At 38.8% G+C, this 17,317-nt stretch overlaps 1 protein-coding gene across 23 annotated transcripts in view; it reads left to right on the forward strand.

Moving 5' to 3' along the window:
- ATRNL1 (attractin like 1) overlaps positions 1–17,317 on the forward strand; it is a 1,032,651-nt gene that overhangs the window by 818,670 nt on the left and 196,664 nt on the right. Inside the window, exon 31 of one of the 23 annotated variants that reach the window (XM_039547669.1) lies at positions 14,828–15,063. The exons of the other annotated variants lie outside the window; for them this stretch is intronic. Within the exon in view, the coding sequence (XP_039403603.1) occupies positions 14,828–14,845 (18 nt within the window). The 3' untranslated portion in view covers positions 14,846–15,063. Of the gene's footprint in view, positions 1–14,827; positions 15,064–17,317 lie in introns of those variants that run through there. 23 annotated transcript variants of the gene reach the window in all.

Raw genomic sequence — 17,317 nt, forward strand, 5'->3', positions numbered from 1 at the left:
CAATGGACCCGGCTCAGTCAGTGGCGGGACTTTCCACTGCCCCCTCGGCCGGACAAAGACACCGCCCCAGGGGTACATTCTTATACACAGGTACAAACAAGTTACACATCACTCCTGACGTATTGAGGGGCCACCCCTCTACGCAGCAAGGTTCAACCTCTCTACGTATTAAGGTGCCGCCTCTCACCTTGAACATGTGGGTTCGATCAAAACAACTCTATCCATCATTTTACCCTTTTGCCCCTGTCATTGGGATGGGCCAGCCTGTTCTTTATTATCTGTGTGGAATGTGCAAGTATGTGAATGTTCAGTACCTTTTAGGTACGTATCTTCTTGCAGCATCAGCCCTTTCCTTGCTAGCTTCTGTGAGCAGGGCCTACCTCTGGCTCACAGCTTAACTTTGCTTTATGTTAGCAAAGTCTTGTTCATTACTTTAGTTCAGGCCTCAGGCCTCATACTGGGCCTTTATCAGGGCCTGCACTTACTACAATAATTAGGAAGGCAAAAAGAATTTGAAGGACAGCTAGCCAAAGACTCCAAAAGTAATAGCAAAATTTTTTAAGTTCATCAGAAGCAGGAAGTCTGCTAAACAACCAGTGAGGCCAGTGAATGATTGATATAGTAAAGGAACACTCAAGGATGATAAAGTCATTGTGGAGAAACTAAATGAATTCTTTGCATCGGTCTTCACGGTTGAGGATGTGAGGGAGATTCCCAAACCTGAGCCATTCTTTTTAGGTGGCAAATCTGAGGAACTGTCCCAGATTGAGGTGTCATTAGAGGAGGTTTTGGAACAAATTGATAAACTAAACAGTAATAAGTCACCAGGACCAGATGGTATTCACCCAAGACTTCTGAAGGAACTCAAATGTGAAATTGCAGAACTACTAACTGTAGTCTGTAACCTATCATTTAAATCAGCTTCTGTACCAAATGACTTGAGGATAGCCCATTCTTAGCAGGTCCTTAGGACCAACTGTAATAAACATGATTGATTAGTTATCCACCTGTGATAATTACAACTGTACCAAGTCCAGTGACAGCAAGACCATCCACATCCATGGGGGCAAGGACAAGATTTGCCTCTTAGAGTTTTAAATTGTGAATAAAGTGGGGTACCCTCATCACTGGGGTGAATTTCTCCCTATAAACACAGTGCATGTATGTATTTGCAAAATACATCTGTTTAAATACAAATGTTTTTTGTAATTAACAAAGTGTCTTATTGTGTATGTTAAAAATCAGAACAAAACTAAAAAGAAACCTGAAAGCTTTCAAACATTTTGTACGATGGGAACTTAAAATGTAAGGCCCTGGTCTTGTATTGGGATCTATTGGTGCAGACCCTTGTGCCTGGGTGGAATTCATGCTTCTAAACGAGTGGCAGATTAATTAAACAGATCATGGCTGATTTTAAGTTCCTGAGAGCAACAGTCATTGCTCTGCACTACACTGTGTGACACCTATGTCTCTTAGATCATACCTTTGTTTCATTGTCTTCCAGTTAAATGTGTTGTTTTTTTCTCGGTAAATAAATTTCAATTAATGAAATTCCAGCTGTCTCATACATTACAGAAGAGTAAATTTGAAAGCATTTAGCAGATGCCCATATAAAATCCATTAACACTTAGCAGGTTCTCTGATATTTTAAACCAATATGTCTACAGCTGGAATAGATAACAGAAAACAAATCTCCGTTCTGGAACAATTTATGACCTTGTCTAAAGAAAGTAGAAAATTCCTGTACAATATGGTGTACGTGGTGGCAGGATTCAGAAATATCCTACACTTTCCGGCTCTTTGTACTAAATATGGGGAATTTATAGATGCGGTTTGTTTTATTCCGTTTTTTTCTTATTTGCAAATAACTTTATCCAATGCAAATCTGCTATGTTAACACCATGTGGGATTACATATAAAAAGAACCCAATTAACATTTAATGCCGAAGTACACTGATGTTCTCTGTAGGTCTTTAGTCACCTTTTGTCATTGAGATCATGTGAAGGAGTCTGAAAATATGCGGTCAAACATTCCGATAACCTGCTTGTTCAATAGATCTTTTAACCTTGTTGGATAAAAACAAGTTAGAAAATGTTATCAGACTGTCCATTGTAAGCACATTACTTGAGAATAGAATTAAATCCCTGCCAGCCAAGTTAAATTTATGATGGGTGTAAATTCTTGGTGTATTAAGTTCACTTTTCCTTGGAAACAGACCATATTGGAGGAAACTAGGCGGAAGAGATCATGCAGAACAGCACAGAAATCATGATGGAAGAATACAGAAATATGCAATACTTCTTACTGCCCTCATTTCTTATATAAGAGAGTCAATTTGCTGTTCTCTGTAAACTGCTTTTTTATCCTTTTTTTTTTAAATTGGCCAATTTTGAAATTGAAAGTGCTTTGAAGTGAAAAGTTGAAATGGAATGTTTTGAAAGTCAAAACAAAATATTTGAAACAAAAAAAGTCAAAAAGAAACATTTAGACTCTCAGAAAAATTTAAGCTGAAGCCATTTGTTGAATTTGATCTGAATTTGACAAATAGTTTCTGCCCCGTGCTGCCAAAAAATGTGTGTTTTCAATTAAAAAAAAAATTCAGCGAAAATGTTTTGCCCAGCTCTAGTTTTCCCTGTGATATAAGTTTAGTGCCGTGGCAAGGTATTGAAATGATCATGGCAAATGTTACATTTTAAAGTCTATCAATTTACAATGTCAACTTGTAATTTTATTGATAGTTTAGTTACTTTTAACTTAAATTTACTATGTCCTTTATGGCATATACACCTCTACCCCGATAGAACGCTGTCTTCGGGAGCCAAAAAATCTTACCACGTTAAAGGTGAAACCGCGTTATATCGAACTTGCTTTGATCCGCTGGAGTGCACAGCCCCTCTCCTCCCCTCCAGGAGTACTGCTTTACCGTGTTATATTCAAATTTGTGTTATATCGGGTCGCGTTATATCGGGGTAGAGATGTAGTTACAATGGCACACCAATAAGGCATCTATTTTAATGCCTCAAACTGCACTAGCAAGCTCCTGTGTGATTTAGATGTATATAGACCATGATTTGGAGGACAGTAACTGCAGGACTGATAAAAAGATGTTTATCGCTTCAATACCTTAAATGAGGTTAAGGACTATCAGATCAAACCAAACTTAGAAAACTAATTATGGCTGGAGATTTCAGCCGAAACTGAAGCTGCTGTCTCAAAAAGCCCATCATTCTTGCTAACGGAAGCTACAGAATTTCCCTTTGACTGCGTCATTGCCACAGTCCTGTGTTTGGCTGTCCTTTCTGTTGTAAATGAGAATAGATGAAAGCTGTTGAGCCAAGCCAATAATGAAGGCTAATTTGATGTGATATAATTGATGAACTCTAAATCGTCCCACATTTCCGTCTTGAAACAGTCTGACTGGAGCTCAAAATGCCAGAATACTTTGATTTACACTCTGTCACGTTGATACAGAACATCTGAGTGGCAGCAGCTAAGGATTAACTCTTTCAGAGACTCGTCCATAATTTGTAGCCTGTATTTACAGCAGCCTGGAGAAACAGAGTCAGTCAGTTTGGCATCCTTAGTTAGTGTTGCACAGTAGTCACAATTCTAACAGGAAGAAAAACGTAAGAAATTAGATGCTAGGATAGTAATTTTCCTGGCTGTGGATGTTAGCAGTATACTCTTTACTTTATAATTTGGATTAGGAAGGAATATTTACAGACTGCGAAGCCCACTGCTTCTCAAATTCTCTCTACTTAGAAACTTTTAGGAGCCAAACCTCTTGTGATCTCTGACAGGTTCTATTATCCCCCCCCCAGAAAACTGCTGCTTTGTAGGTAGAGGATTGTCTCTTAAAATAATTCTTTTCTTCCAACTGCTGCAAGCTTCAGATGTCCCCTGGTTTTACCACTCCCTACTATTTTCCAGGCAGTTTCAACCCAGTTCAAACTGCCTGTATTTCCTGCTGAAAGTGTTTCTTCCTCAAAGGCAAGAACTGTGCGGCTGCCATGTTTCCTGAGTACCAGATTCAATGAAGGAAGTCAAAGTCATTGAAACTGAAATAGCTCATCTCTACAGCCTAAGTAACTAGCATTAAAAAGAATAACATCTCACATCTATTTAAATTAATTATATCAAATCTAGCAAAGTTTGTACCAATGAAATGCATTTTTTTTTATCAGTATTGGATTTTATTTCTCTGCCTGGGTAGTAGAATTGCATCTCCTTGAAAGCTTTCCACTCCTCTGCACAGAAGCAGTTGACCATGAGCACAGGCCTTTCCCACTAGCTGACCTGAACATACTAGGTAATGGTGAAATTTAGTCTTTCTCCAGATTAGTTAAAACCTTTTGGGTCTGAAAACCTCAGGAGAACAGGTTTTCTTGCAAAGTTTCTGGCACTTTCTACTGCTTGTCTTATTGAGCAGACTTTCTTGGAGTATTTTGACTCTTTCTGATCCTGGCAAGAACAAAAAATATAGAGTAACAAGTGAAAAATAAGTGGGATGGGGGAAATGGTGTACTTGGAGCATTTTATGGGTTTAGCAGGGGAGCTAAAAGAAAAGCTATTGAGTGGGAGTGGGGTCTCCTTGCCTAGAAGGGAGAAAGGCAGTGTTCATGCTGTAGGGGTGGGGAAGAGGCTGAACGACTGATAAGCATTAGTCTCCTGTCCCTCTTTGCAAGTCATTGAAGTTGACTGTAATTGTGCTCAGTGTTCTAGAAGTTTCAGTTTGCAAACATAGAGAAGCATCCTTCAGGGATGGTGCATGGAGGATTTACTTTCTTTGTGGAAAATGAATGTGCGGCTTAACTATGTTGACAGTGTCCCTTTAGAATGGTCATGGTAATGAGTAATGAGGTTGTGTTTAAAAGGTTTTGTCTACATTTTGGCCTTATCAGTTTACAGATCAGCTCAACTAACAGGTGGTGATAAAGAACTAGATGTAATGATAAAAGCAAACTTACCCTTTATTTAACAGTGTTTACATGATCAATATTTTGTATTTAGCTTCTTTGGTCATTTTTCTTGCTCACATTTTTGTGGATTGAGATAATTTGATCAAAGTAACGGTGTGAAAACTAATATGATGAACAAGAACATATGTGTAAATAACCTGTGGAATAATAATTGCATGAATAATTATTAGAAAGATTGTGAGCAATAGCCATTGTTAGGTCGGGATGTGGGTTGTGGCAGCAGAGTCCAATGGTCACCCTCCATATTGGAAAGCAGGGCTCTGGCTGGCAGGGACAAAACAGACTATGGCAGGCTGCAGTGAACAGCAGTCTCTCATTGCTGTGTGGTGTAATATTTAAATAAAAATAATTTGGGTGTGAAACATAAGTTCTGTGTGCCTTAATAGCAACCAAGGAGGGTTGAATTTCAAAACCACAAAAGGGGACTCAAGTAACCATCTCCCGTTGATTTTCAGTGGGAATGGGGTGCCTAACTCCTAATCGTGCCTGTGAAATTCTTTGCCGGTATATGATTGATCTGTTTTGGAAAGGGCATATTTCCATTGTGAGTGGTGAGGCTAATCTTCTTGGGCGAGATCCTTTTGAAAATCAGCATAGCTCCACTGAAGTGTTTATAATTTGGTTTTAAAATATTTGGTACTTTGAATCGACCAGCACAGGAAACACCACTAATGCCATAATTAAGTCTTGTTTAAAAACCTGTTAATACCTATATTAGGCAGAGTTTAACATCTTTAAAAATATATTAATGGTCAATTAAAAAAACACTTTATTGCTAAGAGTAGAGCTGTCACTTTGAAATCTCAGTTATCTAAGATAAAATAAAATAAATTATAATTGCTCTCATGATAATACTTCTGGATAACATTCAAGATGCTTGATTTCAGAGATGATGGTGTAATAATGTGGATAGGATGAGTTCTGGTTCTATTCATATATGGTTGTTGTTTACTGTATCTACTGCAGTTGTGGATAAGTTAACACAATTTGTAATTCCTTAGAATATGATTTCAAAAGCCTTTTCTTGTTGTGATGCTTTTGTATATAAAGGAAAAGAAGTTCCAAAGATTAGTTTGGGTAATCTAAGCTACATGAAGTTGTCTTTCACATTCTGAAATAATTAATTTTAATCAATATTTTAATGCATTGATTTATAAATAACTGTCCTTGGGCAAACATATTAGGCAGTTTTATGTGGCAACATTATTTTAAAATGTGTAATTAGTGATCTTATTTTTTTTTGCTTTGTACACAGAATTTTTTTGTGCAATAAACATTTTTAAAACTTTCAGTTCTGAACTGAAAATGGTTTTACTGATTAACTGCAAAATAATCACATTTTGCTGAAAGGATTTTTTTAAATCCACTTGATTATCAAGAAAAGTGCAGTGCTGGGATCAGTTAGACCTTCAGGAAGACGTAAGAACCTCCTGAGGAACCTCTAAACTGATTATTGTCAAAAAAACCTATGTAAATACTCAGTAGGAATGCATAGTGCACTAAGTGAAAAACATAACCAGATTAGGTCTCATTTAGAACTTCTTAAGTTAAAAGCCAGTGCATTGTGGTACAGAATTGAAGTTTGAGCTTATTGATTCTTGCCACATACACAAAATATCTTTCTTTAGCAAATTAATTCTTAAGGGTGGGGGAAATCTACAGAAGAATTGATCAGAGCTTTATTGTAACAAGAGCTTCCAGTCATAAAGTACTGGCACAACAAGCAGGACTCAATGTGTCATTTCTTTTGTAATCAGCTGCTTTTCATACACCCACTGTTTAAAGCTAACTTGATTGTACTGTGCATCACTTGGCTATTAAAGCCACAGCATTCATTTCAGTCTGCTTTACATACTGAAAGCTAGATTAATATTTCTCTTATTTAAGAAATATTTATTTTATGTTACTATAGCTAATGTTTTGCACAGTGTGAATAGAAGGTTATTTTAGAGGGCAAGGATTGTGTTCCAGAACCTAAAAAGTATTATTAATCCTGAAGTTAGGGTAGATTCACATTTTGTTCTTTTAGTAGTAACATAAAGTACATTAAATGTCTGTTCCCTGGATCTAGCCACAAAATGACCTTTTCAGTGCTCATCCTTTTTTCTCATTTTGATTTGTTCAGGGGAAATTACAAGCAACTGCTATTTGATTTCCAAAAGGGATACACATCAAGCTGACCTTTTGATACTGTTATTTTTTGGGATGTGTACACTGTACTTTAAGTACGTCTTAGCTGCTGTTTGCTGGACTATGTGTGTAGTTTAAATAACCCTTCATTTCATTCAGAGTAAAGCTAGGACTAGACATACAACTCCCCTCATATTTTCCCATGACAGACTTTTGCACACGCCCCAGATAAGACTTTGTCTACAGGCAATTTTAAAAGAAAGTACCAGAGAATAGAAGAGGGCCTGAGATTTTAAGTCCTTCTATTCTAGTCTGTATAGATTCTTACTCTGATATTACAGTGATAAGCATGATGCATCACTTATATGGCCCCCCATTACTACAGCACCTCACAATTTAATGTATTCGTTCTCATCAGATCCCTGTGAGATAGGGTAGTACTATGACTCCCATTTTATAGATTGGGAACTGAGATGCAGAGAGACTCAGGGTATGTCTACACTGCGATTGGACACCTATGGCTGGCCCATGCAAGCTGGCTTGAGCTAAATTGCTGGCTAATTGCAGTGTAGACGTTAAGGCTCAGGATGCAGCCTGAGCTCTGGGACCTTCTCACCTCACAGGGTCCAAAAGCCTGGGCTCCAGCCTGAGCCTGAATGTTTGCACCTCATTTAAACAGCCCCTTAGCCTGAGCCCCGTGATCCTGAGTCATCTGGCACAGGCCAACCACGTGTAGTGTAGACATATCTTAAAGTATTTGCCCATAGTCACACAGGAAATCTGTTGTAGAGCAGGGACCAGTGCCAGCCTACCTCCTTAACCACTAGACTATCCTGCCTCCTAATATGGCTTTTTTAAGCCACTCCAGTGTGGCTTTTAAAAAATCACTGTTTCACCTCAAAACAAAAGGGTAAAGATTTATTCCACATTAAAAACAGCAGCACATTTCAATCATTTAATGTGTATCTGCTGTTTTCTCAGTGAAATCCGTTGCTCTGGAAGTTCATCAAGTCCAATATGCTATTCTGTGTGCAAATGAGAAGCTGCTCAGCTCCCCCGCCACCTAAGTAGCTAATTTAATTTACAGACGATTGTAACATCCATAGTTACAGCACCAGAGCCTATAGAGAAGTCAATCTTTGTTCTGTGCAAATTAAAAGTAATTAAACAAATGGTCAATGCTACGCTGAAGTATTGCTATGTGTGATTCACTTAGTCTGGCAATAAGAATTTAACATTTTTAAAGAGAATTAAACTATGCTCCTAAATAAAATGCATTTAATCTTCATGATAGGTCAGGTCAACTGTGTAGCCATGTAGCCCATGTATTGATTGAATGTAACAATCTGAAAATTAATGTACAGAGAATGACCAGACTTCCTGGCTTACCAAAAATATCATTTTCTAGGGCTATGCATGTGTCTTTATAAGCCCTCATGCAATCTAATCAGCTGGTTGGTCAGACGAATCCTTTCCTACTGTGCTTTCTTGTAGAGGCTTTGATATCCCTGCCCATGGGAGGATCCAGCACCTTATGAAACTCAGGTGCAGCAGATTCTGATGGAACTTTATGTGCCCCTACAGACTCCACATAAACTACATATACAGGATGCTGACATGCAATGGAGTCTAGGATGTAGCAACCCAGTGGCATGTAGTTCAGTCGGGAGGTGGTAGGTGACACGTAAGGTCTCAGCACAGAAATGGTGGGGGCCTCACTGCCCTAAATTAGGAAGGAGAGGAGGCCAGGTTGTTATTGCAGAGGATTAGAATATTGGTCATAAGTGAACAGAAATTACAGAAGGTGTAGAAGGGAGATATGGCATTATTCCCCACCTGTAAGAACTACCCCCTACACAGTGTCCCCTCCAGCTGCCATACCATCCTACACCTTCTAGAACAAGTTGCTGATGATGCCCTGCCGTCTAACTGCACAGAGTAAAACTCTTCTATAGTCAGATGCTCCAGATAACAAAACTCCTCCTACCTGGCCTCCCATGGTGAATGCCCCCTACCTAATTCTCCTCATTTGAGCCATTTCTCTCTCACGCGCGTGCACGCACGTAAGCCCAGAGAAATGTCTTCTCATTTGAGCCCCACACTCATCTGCTATAACCTTCTTGCACACTCTAGAAAAGTCACACTCATCCCAATTAACCTGCCAAAAGCCTCACAGACCACACATCAGCATCAAGTTCCGCAAATCCATTGCCCTAGCTACCAACACTCCTCCTCCCCCTAGACCAAGTACCCTCTCCAAGATGCAAAACAGTTCTATAGTATATGGCATGTGTTGTCTATGTGTCTGTCAGCTAGATTCTTATACGGCACCTGTCGACATAATATTTAAGTGTATGCAGTTAGTCTACATGTCTCCAAAACTTCCTTGAACCCCAAGACAAGCCCTCTACCCTAAAAACCCACTCTCCGTTGTCAGAAGCTTCCTGCACATAATTTCCAACTCTGATTGTAGTATTAAGAGTAGTGTCAGAGTTTTCAGTTTCAAAATCTTGTGACTCTTGAAGAATGTCAGTTAATGTGCAACCAAGACAATTTACACCTCTCTCAGTCTAAAAAATGTGTTGTACCTTATCAAAGTCTTCTGAATAAATGGTTTGCCATAACATTTGTACTGAAAAATTGTGGAAGGAAAAATGCTGGTCAGAAAATGGAATTTCTGTTCCATGTGAAATTCCAACATTTAAAAAAAATATTTTGAATATGAACAAAAAGTGAAAATTTTGAAATTTCCTACAAAATGAAAATTCAGAAAAATTTCAATTTGGGACTATCAAAACATTTTGATAATGTAGAAAGATTATAATACCAGCTAATATAAAATATATTGTAATTAAAATTCTTTGTATATAATATAAAAGTCAAAATGAAAACATTTTTATCAGGATGTTTCAGCATTATCAAAACAAAACATTTTAGTATATTGAAACAAAAAGATAAAACCTAAAATGAATCATTTTCACTTTTTTCTATTAACCTTTGTTGCACGGGAATCTATTGCAACATTTAGATTTCATAAAATTGTATGTTCTGATGGAAAGCTGTTCTGTCAGAGTTTTTTCAACCAGCTCTAAAAATAAACTTTATACTTTGCTAAATATCTTGTCATTTACAGTTATTATAGGTTAAGAAACAGACACTATATCAAAGATATTTGTGAAACCTTTATACCAAATCTCAAGCTGTAGGAAAATAAACGTGGGCTGTAGTAACGTAGTTACATAGTAACAAAGGGATGGGAGATGGAATTTATATTTTATTGAATCACGCCTTGATTGTGCTAGAAATGGTGTTTTTGGAAACTGTTCTGAAATTACATAGTGTTTGAAGTAATAAGAACTTTGTGACCTGTTTTTTACACTATATAAACATCTTAATGTTCTTCATTAGTGATAATGTTTAATTATACAGTTCCAAGGAACACTGTGATAGTAGAATATGAGTTAATTACCATTCATTGGAGTCACTGTGTTGTTTCCGCAAAATAATACAAATAAGTAATTAACTCATCTTGCCACTGGATTTGGGACTTACTGAGATTTAAAGTGATTGTAAAAGTTCAAATCGACTGTGTTGGTAGTTAGACAAACTGCTCAATGCAAATAGCAGTCCACAGTTATTTTGTCAATGAAACAATTAATCTTTGATTCTTCGATTGTTTAAAGTGAGTATTTTAGAGCATGATGATTTCTGAATATGATCCCAGCCAGGGCCTTGTCAAGCCAGGCCTTAAAAACCTCTAAGGAAGGAGATTCCACCACCTCCCAAGGTAACCCATTCCAGTGCTTTACCACCCTCCTAGTGAAATAGCTTTTCCTAATATCCAAACTAGACCTCCCCCACTGCAACTTGCGGCCATTGCTCCTTGTTCTGTCATCTGCCACCACTGAGAACAGCCTAGCTCCATCCTCTTTGGAACCCCCTCTTGAGGTAGTTGAAGGCTGATATCAAATCCCCCCTCACTCTTCTTTTCTGCAGAGTAAATAAGCCCAGTTCCCTCAGCCTCTCCTCATAAATCATGTGCCCCAGCCCCCAATCATTTTCATTGCCCTCCGCTGGACTCTCTCCAGTTTGTCCACATCCTTTCTGTAGTGGGGGAGCCTAAAACTGGTCAAAATACTCCAGATGTGGCCTCACCAGTGCCTAATAGAGGGGAATAATCACTTTTATCGATCTGCTGGCAGTGATCCTACTAATGTAGCCCAATATGCCATTAGCCTTCTTGGCAACAAGGGCACGCTGCTGACTCATAGCCAGCTTCTCGTCCACTGTAATCCCCAGGTCCTTTTCTGCAGGACTGCCACTTAGCCAGTTGGTCCCCAGCCTGTAGCAATGCATGGGATTCTTCTGTCCTAAGTGCAGGACTCTGCACTTGTCCTTGTTGAACCTCATCATATTTCTTTTGCCCCAATCCTTCAATATGTCTATGTCATGTCTATGTCTATGCCTACCCTCCAGCATATCTACCTCTCCCCCCAACTTAGTGTCATCCGTGATCTTGCTGAGGGTGCATCCAGATCATTAATGAAGATGTTGAACAAAACCGATCCCTGGGGTACTTCGCTTGATACCAGCTGCCAACTAGACATTTAGCCATTGATCACTACCCACTGATCCAGATGATCTAGCCAGCTTTCTATCCACCTTATTAGTCCATTCTCCAATCCATACTTCTTTAACTTGCTAGCAAGAATACTGTGGGAGACCGTATCAAAAGCTTTGCTAAAGTGAAAGTATATCACGTCCACCACTTTCCCCATATCCACAGAGCCAGTTATCTCATCATAGAAGGCAATCACGTTCTCTTCCCCACCCCATTGCCCCCAGATGGTTTGCTGATGGGGTTCTGAAGTGTCTGAAAGAACTGAAGCTCTGAAGAGTCCTGGTGATACATACTGCATGCCATGGTCACGCTGTTAAGACTTGAGATCAGGGCCGGCGCTTCCATTTAGGCGACCTAGGCGGCCGCCTAGGGCGCCAGGATTTGGGGGGCGGCAATTCAGCGGCGGGGGGTCCTTCCGTGCTCCGGGTCTTCGGCGGCAATTCTGCAGTGGGTCCTTCACTCGCTCTGGGACCCGCCGCCGAAGTGCCCCGAAGACCGGGAGCGCGGAAGGACCTCCGCTTAGGGCGCCAAAACCCCTGGCGCCGCTCCTGCTTGAGATATCATCTTTGAGAACAGATCAGAGGGGAATGTGTTTTGATGTGTGTGCTAATGTATAGAAAATGTTATGTTGAAACCTTATATTTGAATGTTTGTAACAGAAACAAAAGAGGGAAGTCTACATGAGTCACAGTAGTAGATTTACTGTCTAATAACTTTTGTTTAGTATAGTATTCCAAATAACATTTACAATGTTTAACACTATTTGCAATGCATTGAGAGTGTATTAAATATTTGTGGTACTAAGAAAGCATACAGTATCCTTTCTCTGAAATTTATTGGGAACTATTTACATCCATTTATCAGCATTTTATACATGATAGCCTCGAGCTTTCAGTGCTGTGTAATGCTTTTTTCAGAAGTCCTGAAAAGAGAAAACTCTGGCCTGTGGTTCAGCAAAGAGTTAGGCCTTGTCTACACAACAGGGAAAATTCGATCTAAGCTATGCAATTTGAGTTACGTGAAAAGCATAACTCAGATTGACATAGTTTAGACCTACTTCCCATGGGGTCCACACTACGCAATGTAGATGGGAAATGCTCTCCTGTTGACTGCCCCTACTTGATTCGGAGGAGTACAGGAGTTGACAGGGTGTGTGTCCCCCTCAAATGTGTTGAGTTTAACAGCTGAGCACACACACTCCTTCAAGGAAAAATGTGTAATGTGGGAAGCAGGGGATACTCATGCAATATTCTATATAAATCAGTTACACTCCCCATTTCTGGCACCTCAGCTTAAGGGCTTGTCTTCCCTACTACCTGATCTGCACTGTTTTTGTACTGACATAACTATTTTGGTTAGGTCTATGACATTTACCAAAATAGTAATACTGGTACAACCCCTAGTGTTGACATAGTTATACTTGTCTAAAGTGTAGGCCTGGCTTGATGTGAATAATTGGACATAAGATGGGGCTTCATTTCTTGGGAGACAGAATTGAGGAGGTTAATAGATCAGCGGGCTGAAAACAGAATGTCTGTGCTATTTAAGATAGGTAAATAGGTCCGTAAGCTAAGAGACAGAATGTCTGTAATAGCTAAGATAAGAAGGAATACACAGGGAACTATCTACAAGGGACAAGATAACAATTGTTAAGTCAGAAATGTAAAGACAAGGTAAAGGGTTAGTAATGCTGTTACCTAAGGTTTTTGGCAGTGTCAGGAATATATTAATGGGGACATTGTTTTTTTTTGTTTAATAAATGATGGGCACAAGCAAGTGTGCTTTTACCTAAAGCAACTTTTTATTAGGTTTTAAGCACACACACATGTATGCTGTCGCGCTAGTTTCAGAACATTCCAAAACATTTATATTCACCTAAAGTCTGAGATGGTTTCAAGGAAACAGCTGCCAGCCTTCCAGGGGCCCTCCTTCCATCCAGCTGCTGGGGATGTTTTGGTGCCAGATCCTTGCCCAAAGAAAAGCTTCCTTGGGCTGTTCCAAAGCACACTTCTAACTAAACTTTTTATAGATTTTTAAAACAAAGTATATAACTTATAGTAGCCCCAAATAGGCTAACAATTTCCCTATCAATAGCCAATAACAATTTATTATTTTTTTATTAGCAAAGCAGCTTCAGCAAAAACCCTTACAAATACAAACCACCAGAATTAAGGTCAGCTTTTTACATTTCCCCCTCTTTTAATGAATCTGCCCTTTCACATTATTTATTTTATTCAGTAAAACCACAGCTTGCAGCTGTTTTTGTTCTGTCTGCCTAAGCAAGGCCAAATTATTTCTATCGGTATCCTCACTTCCAGCTTATGGGGCAGGGCTAAGAGCACAAGATGGCTGCAAGTTACGTCAAATCCAGTTCTCTCTCAACAATGCGAGGACTGACCATGCTGTACGGGGATTGGTTCCTACAAAGTAATCAAGCCCAATGAATAGTAAATGCTATGTGATGTGTATATAAAGGAAGAGGGTTTCTTTGTAACCTTGGATGTGTGGTATACCCTGTACCCACCCTCTACACTTGAGCATGACGAACTTGAGTGTAGTTTGACTGTATGGCAATAAAGAAACTTCAGTGATGAGTTCGAAGTTAAGCTGAGTTCTTGGGAACTGAGTGGATAAGGCCTCAGAAGCTAGCCAACCATAAAGTTGCCTTCTAGCAATGTGGCTTTTTCTTTTAATATGGGAATAAATTATAATTGTATAAACACTGGCACAACTACATCCACCCTAGGGGATTGTACCATTTTGACTATACCAGTATAGTTTAAATGGTACATTTTTTGTGTGTAAACTTTAGTTGAAACTCGTATTGACATCAAAGTCAGCAAACATTTTGTTTCCATAAGAATTGATCTATGACTTTAGGAATTGGCCATCTCTTTAGAAGGAGGATTAAAATATCACACACAAAAATCCACCAATCCTCCAATTTGAATACAGTTTTTTGTGACTTCAAAACAGTCATTTGAAGGAATAATGTATATTAACAAACCATCATGTTAATTAAGAGGCAGATTTTGACATATAAATGAAGGCTTGTGTCCTTGAATAGCCTCACTCATATCCAAACATTTTTTGCAGGCACCACAGCTAATATGAACTCTTAACCAATGGGCTGAATCCTAGCTGAGGTCATGTCACAAGATTCTGGGACTTCCAAAATCAGTGATAAAAACACAGCACAGGATGGATTAAGAGGAAGCAGCTAAAGGGGCAGAATTGGTTTCTGTTGCTTAATAAGAATATTATCCTGTACTCTGATCATGGGTTTGATTCTTTTTTCGTTGACATAATCGGATAAATCTAGAAAATTATATTTAATATTTGAATTTGTTATTTGAGCTCATAATTGAAGACTGAGGGATGAAGTCTATGTTGTTTCTTAGTAAATTCTATTAGTTAATTTGAGTCAGTAGGAGCATAGCTGTTTGTTACAATGTTTTCAAATAAACTTAAAATAATGTGTGTAGCAATTTTGGTTGTCTGATCTTTATTTCATAAGACATCTTGAACAACCTGATGGAACAGCTTTTTGAGTCAAACAAATGACACTGGATGACTCTTACATTTAAAATGTGTTCTTGTGGTATGAAAGTAATTTACCATGTTATGATAAATGCATAACTTGATTCCTTATCTTTCATTTGTCCCAAGGAATTACTGGCAAAAGGAAAATCAGTAGTCAAATATCCGTGCCAGGATTTAAAAAAAATGACTAGTGTTTTAGGGTGCTTCAGTTTTTGCTTGACCACCTTGAGACATATCAAGGAGGCTGATTGTCAAAGGATGGTTGCTCAGCAGTTCATGAAAATCAGGCCCCTTGCGATATCTCAAAAGTTGAGGCACTTTCTAAAGTTTTGGTCCTCCTTTATAATTGCATGCATATGTTAAAAAATGTTACATAGCATCTCCCCCCAACAATATCATGACAATGATGGACTAGGGAACATGCTCCACACAGCCTGAGGTGAATAAAAAGAGTCCATGTGGCTTGTACTAATCACATAGCAAGAATGAGGTTGGCATTTTCTTCCCTCCCTCTCCTCCTTCATATCCTTCCTGAAGGCTCATGTCTCTTAAGTTCCTTTTAGATTCTTCTTCTTCTCACCACCCTGCTGTCTTTTTGGCCTGACTTACTGTCAAGTGATAAGATATTAATATTTTTTCAAGGAGCTGAGTGTACAACAAATCATGTCCCATGATCTTTTAGTGTTGAAAACCCCTTGCTTCCCATATCCTTCTGCCCTTTGGCATTCTTCCCTGTACTCTAGTTAATGCACATTTTAAGCTCTTTAGGGCAGAGACCTAATGTTTGTAACATGCCAGCCACACTCATGGCATAGTAGAAATGACAAATAATAATAATAAGTTTGCTGACCACTAATCCTGCTCTGAAATGGAAGAATGTTGCCGCTTAGATATCAGCAAATGTTATTTTGTATCTGAGAAGCTTTGTTTCATTTTGTACTTCAAAAAATAATTGTTCTTTGGGTATTAACCTGATGCTGAATAAATAATGTCTGATGTATATGTTAACATTTTATTGTAACTTTGCCTAAATAAAAAGTTTTTTTTTAAATAATCATTTTGGTTATCAAATTACTAATTGAATCCATCTGATATCTCTGAATGCAAACTCTTAGAGTAAAGTTAGAAATGATTGTCCTCAGAATTTTCTTTCCCATACCAGGGAAGTTTGAGATGAAAAAGCAACCTGATTAGGTGATTTCTGGCTGCACTGATAAATCAGACAGTAAAAGGAGTGATATTTCAGAGATTTAGGAATTTGTCAGTTGACTTCCCACAATCAATCAGCCTTTAAACATTTGAGAAGATAATTATGCTGGTTTTGTTTTGGGGAGTGTGTGTGTGTGTTTAATGGGGGTCAGGTGGTGAGATCAAGGTATATGTTACAATTATACTTTTGTATGTGTTTTTATAAAGACATTAACTTCTTCAAATTATATTATGGACAGGGCCAGCTCCAGGGTTTTTGCCACCCCAAGCTTCATTCTTCGGCGGCAATTTGGCGGTGGGTCCTTCCCTCCGAGAGGGACTGAGGTACCTGCCGCTGAATTGCTGCCAAAGACCCGGATGTGCTGCCCCTTCCCATTGGCCGCCCCAAGCACCTGCTTGCTGCGCTGGTGCCTGGAGCCAGCCCTGATTATGGGCCTGATCCTGGTTCCAGTGACATTACTAGTAAAACTGCCAGGGCTGTAAGCCCTGTGTAATGGTGTTTTATGAGAAAACAGAGAAAGGAGATGGATATGGTGAATTTAGCACCCAATAATTTCATAGTTTTACTGGATAAAATTCTATGGTCTATGTTATGCTGGAGAGCAGACTAGAAGATCATACTGCTCCTTTCTGGCTGTAAAATCTATGAATACACAATATTGATTAATAGTAATTATTGACTGAGAGCTTTCTGAGTTCATTTTTAAATGAATTACTTGTCTGTTTTTAATCTAGATATTCAAAATATGCTTTTGTTCAGTCTGAATATACAGTATGTAGTTTCGCCCACAGACCTATCAATTATTCAAAGGGAATGACAAATGGGGCCCAATT

This window comes from Mauremys reevesii, linkage group 7 (assembly GCF_016161935.1).
Source record: "Mauremys reevesii isolate NIE-2019 linkage group 7, ASM1616193v1, whole genome shotgun sequence".
NCBI lineage: Eukaryota > Metazoa > Chordata > Testudines > Geoemydidae > Mauremys > Mauremys reevesii.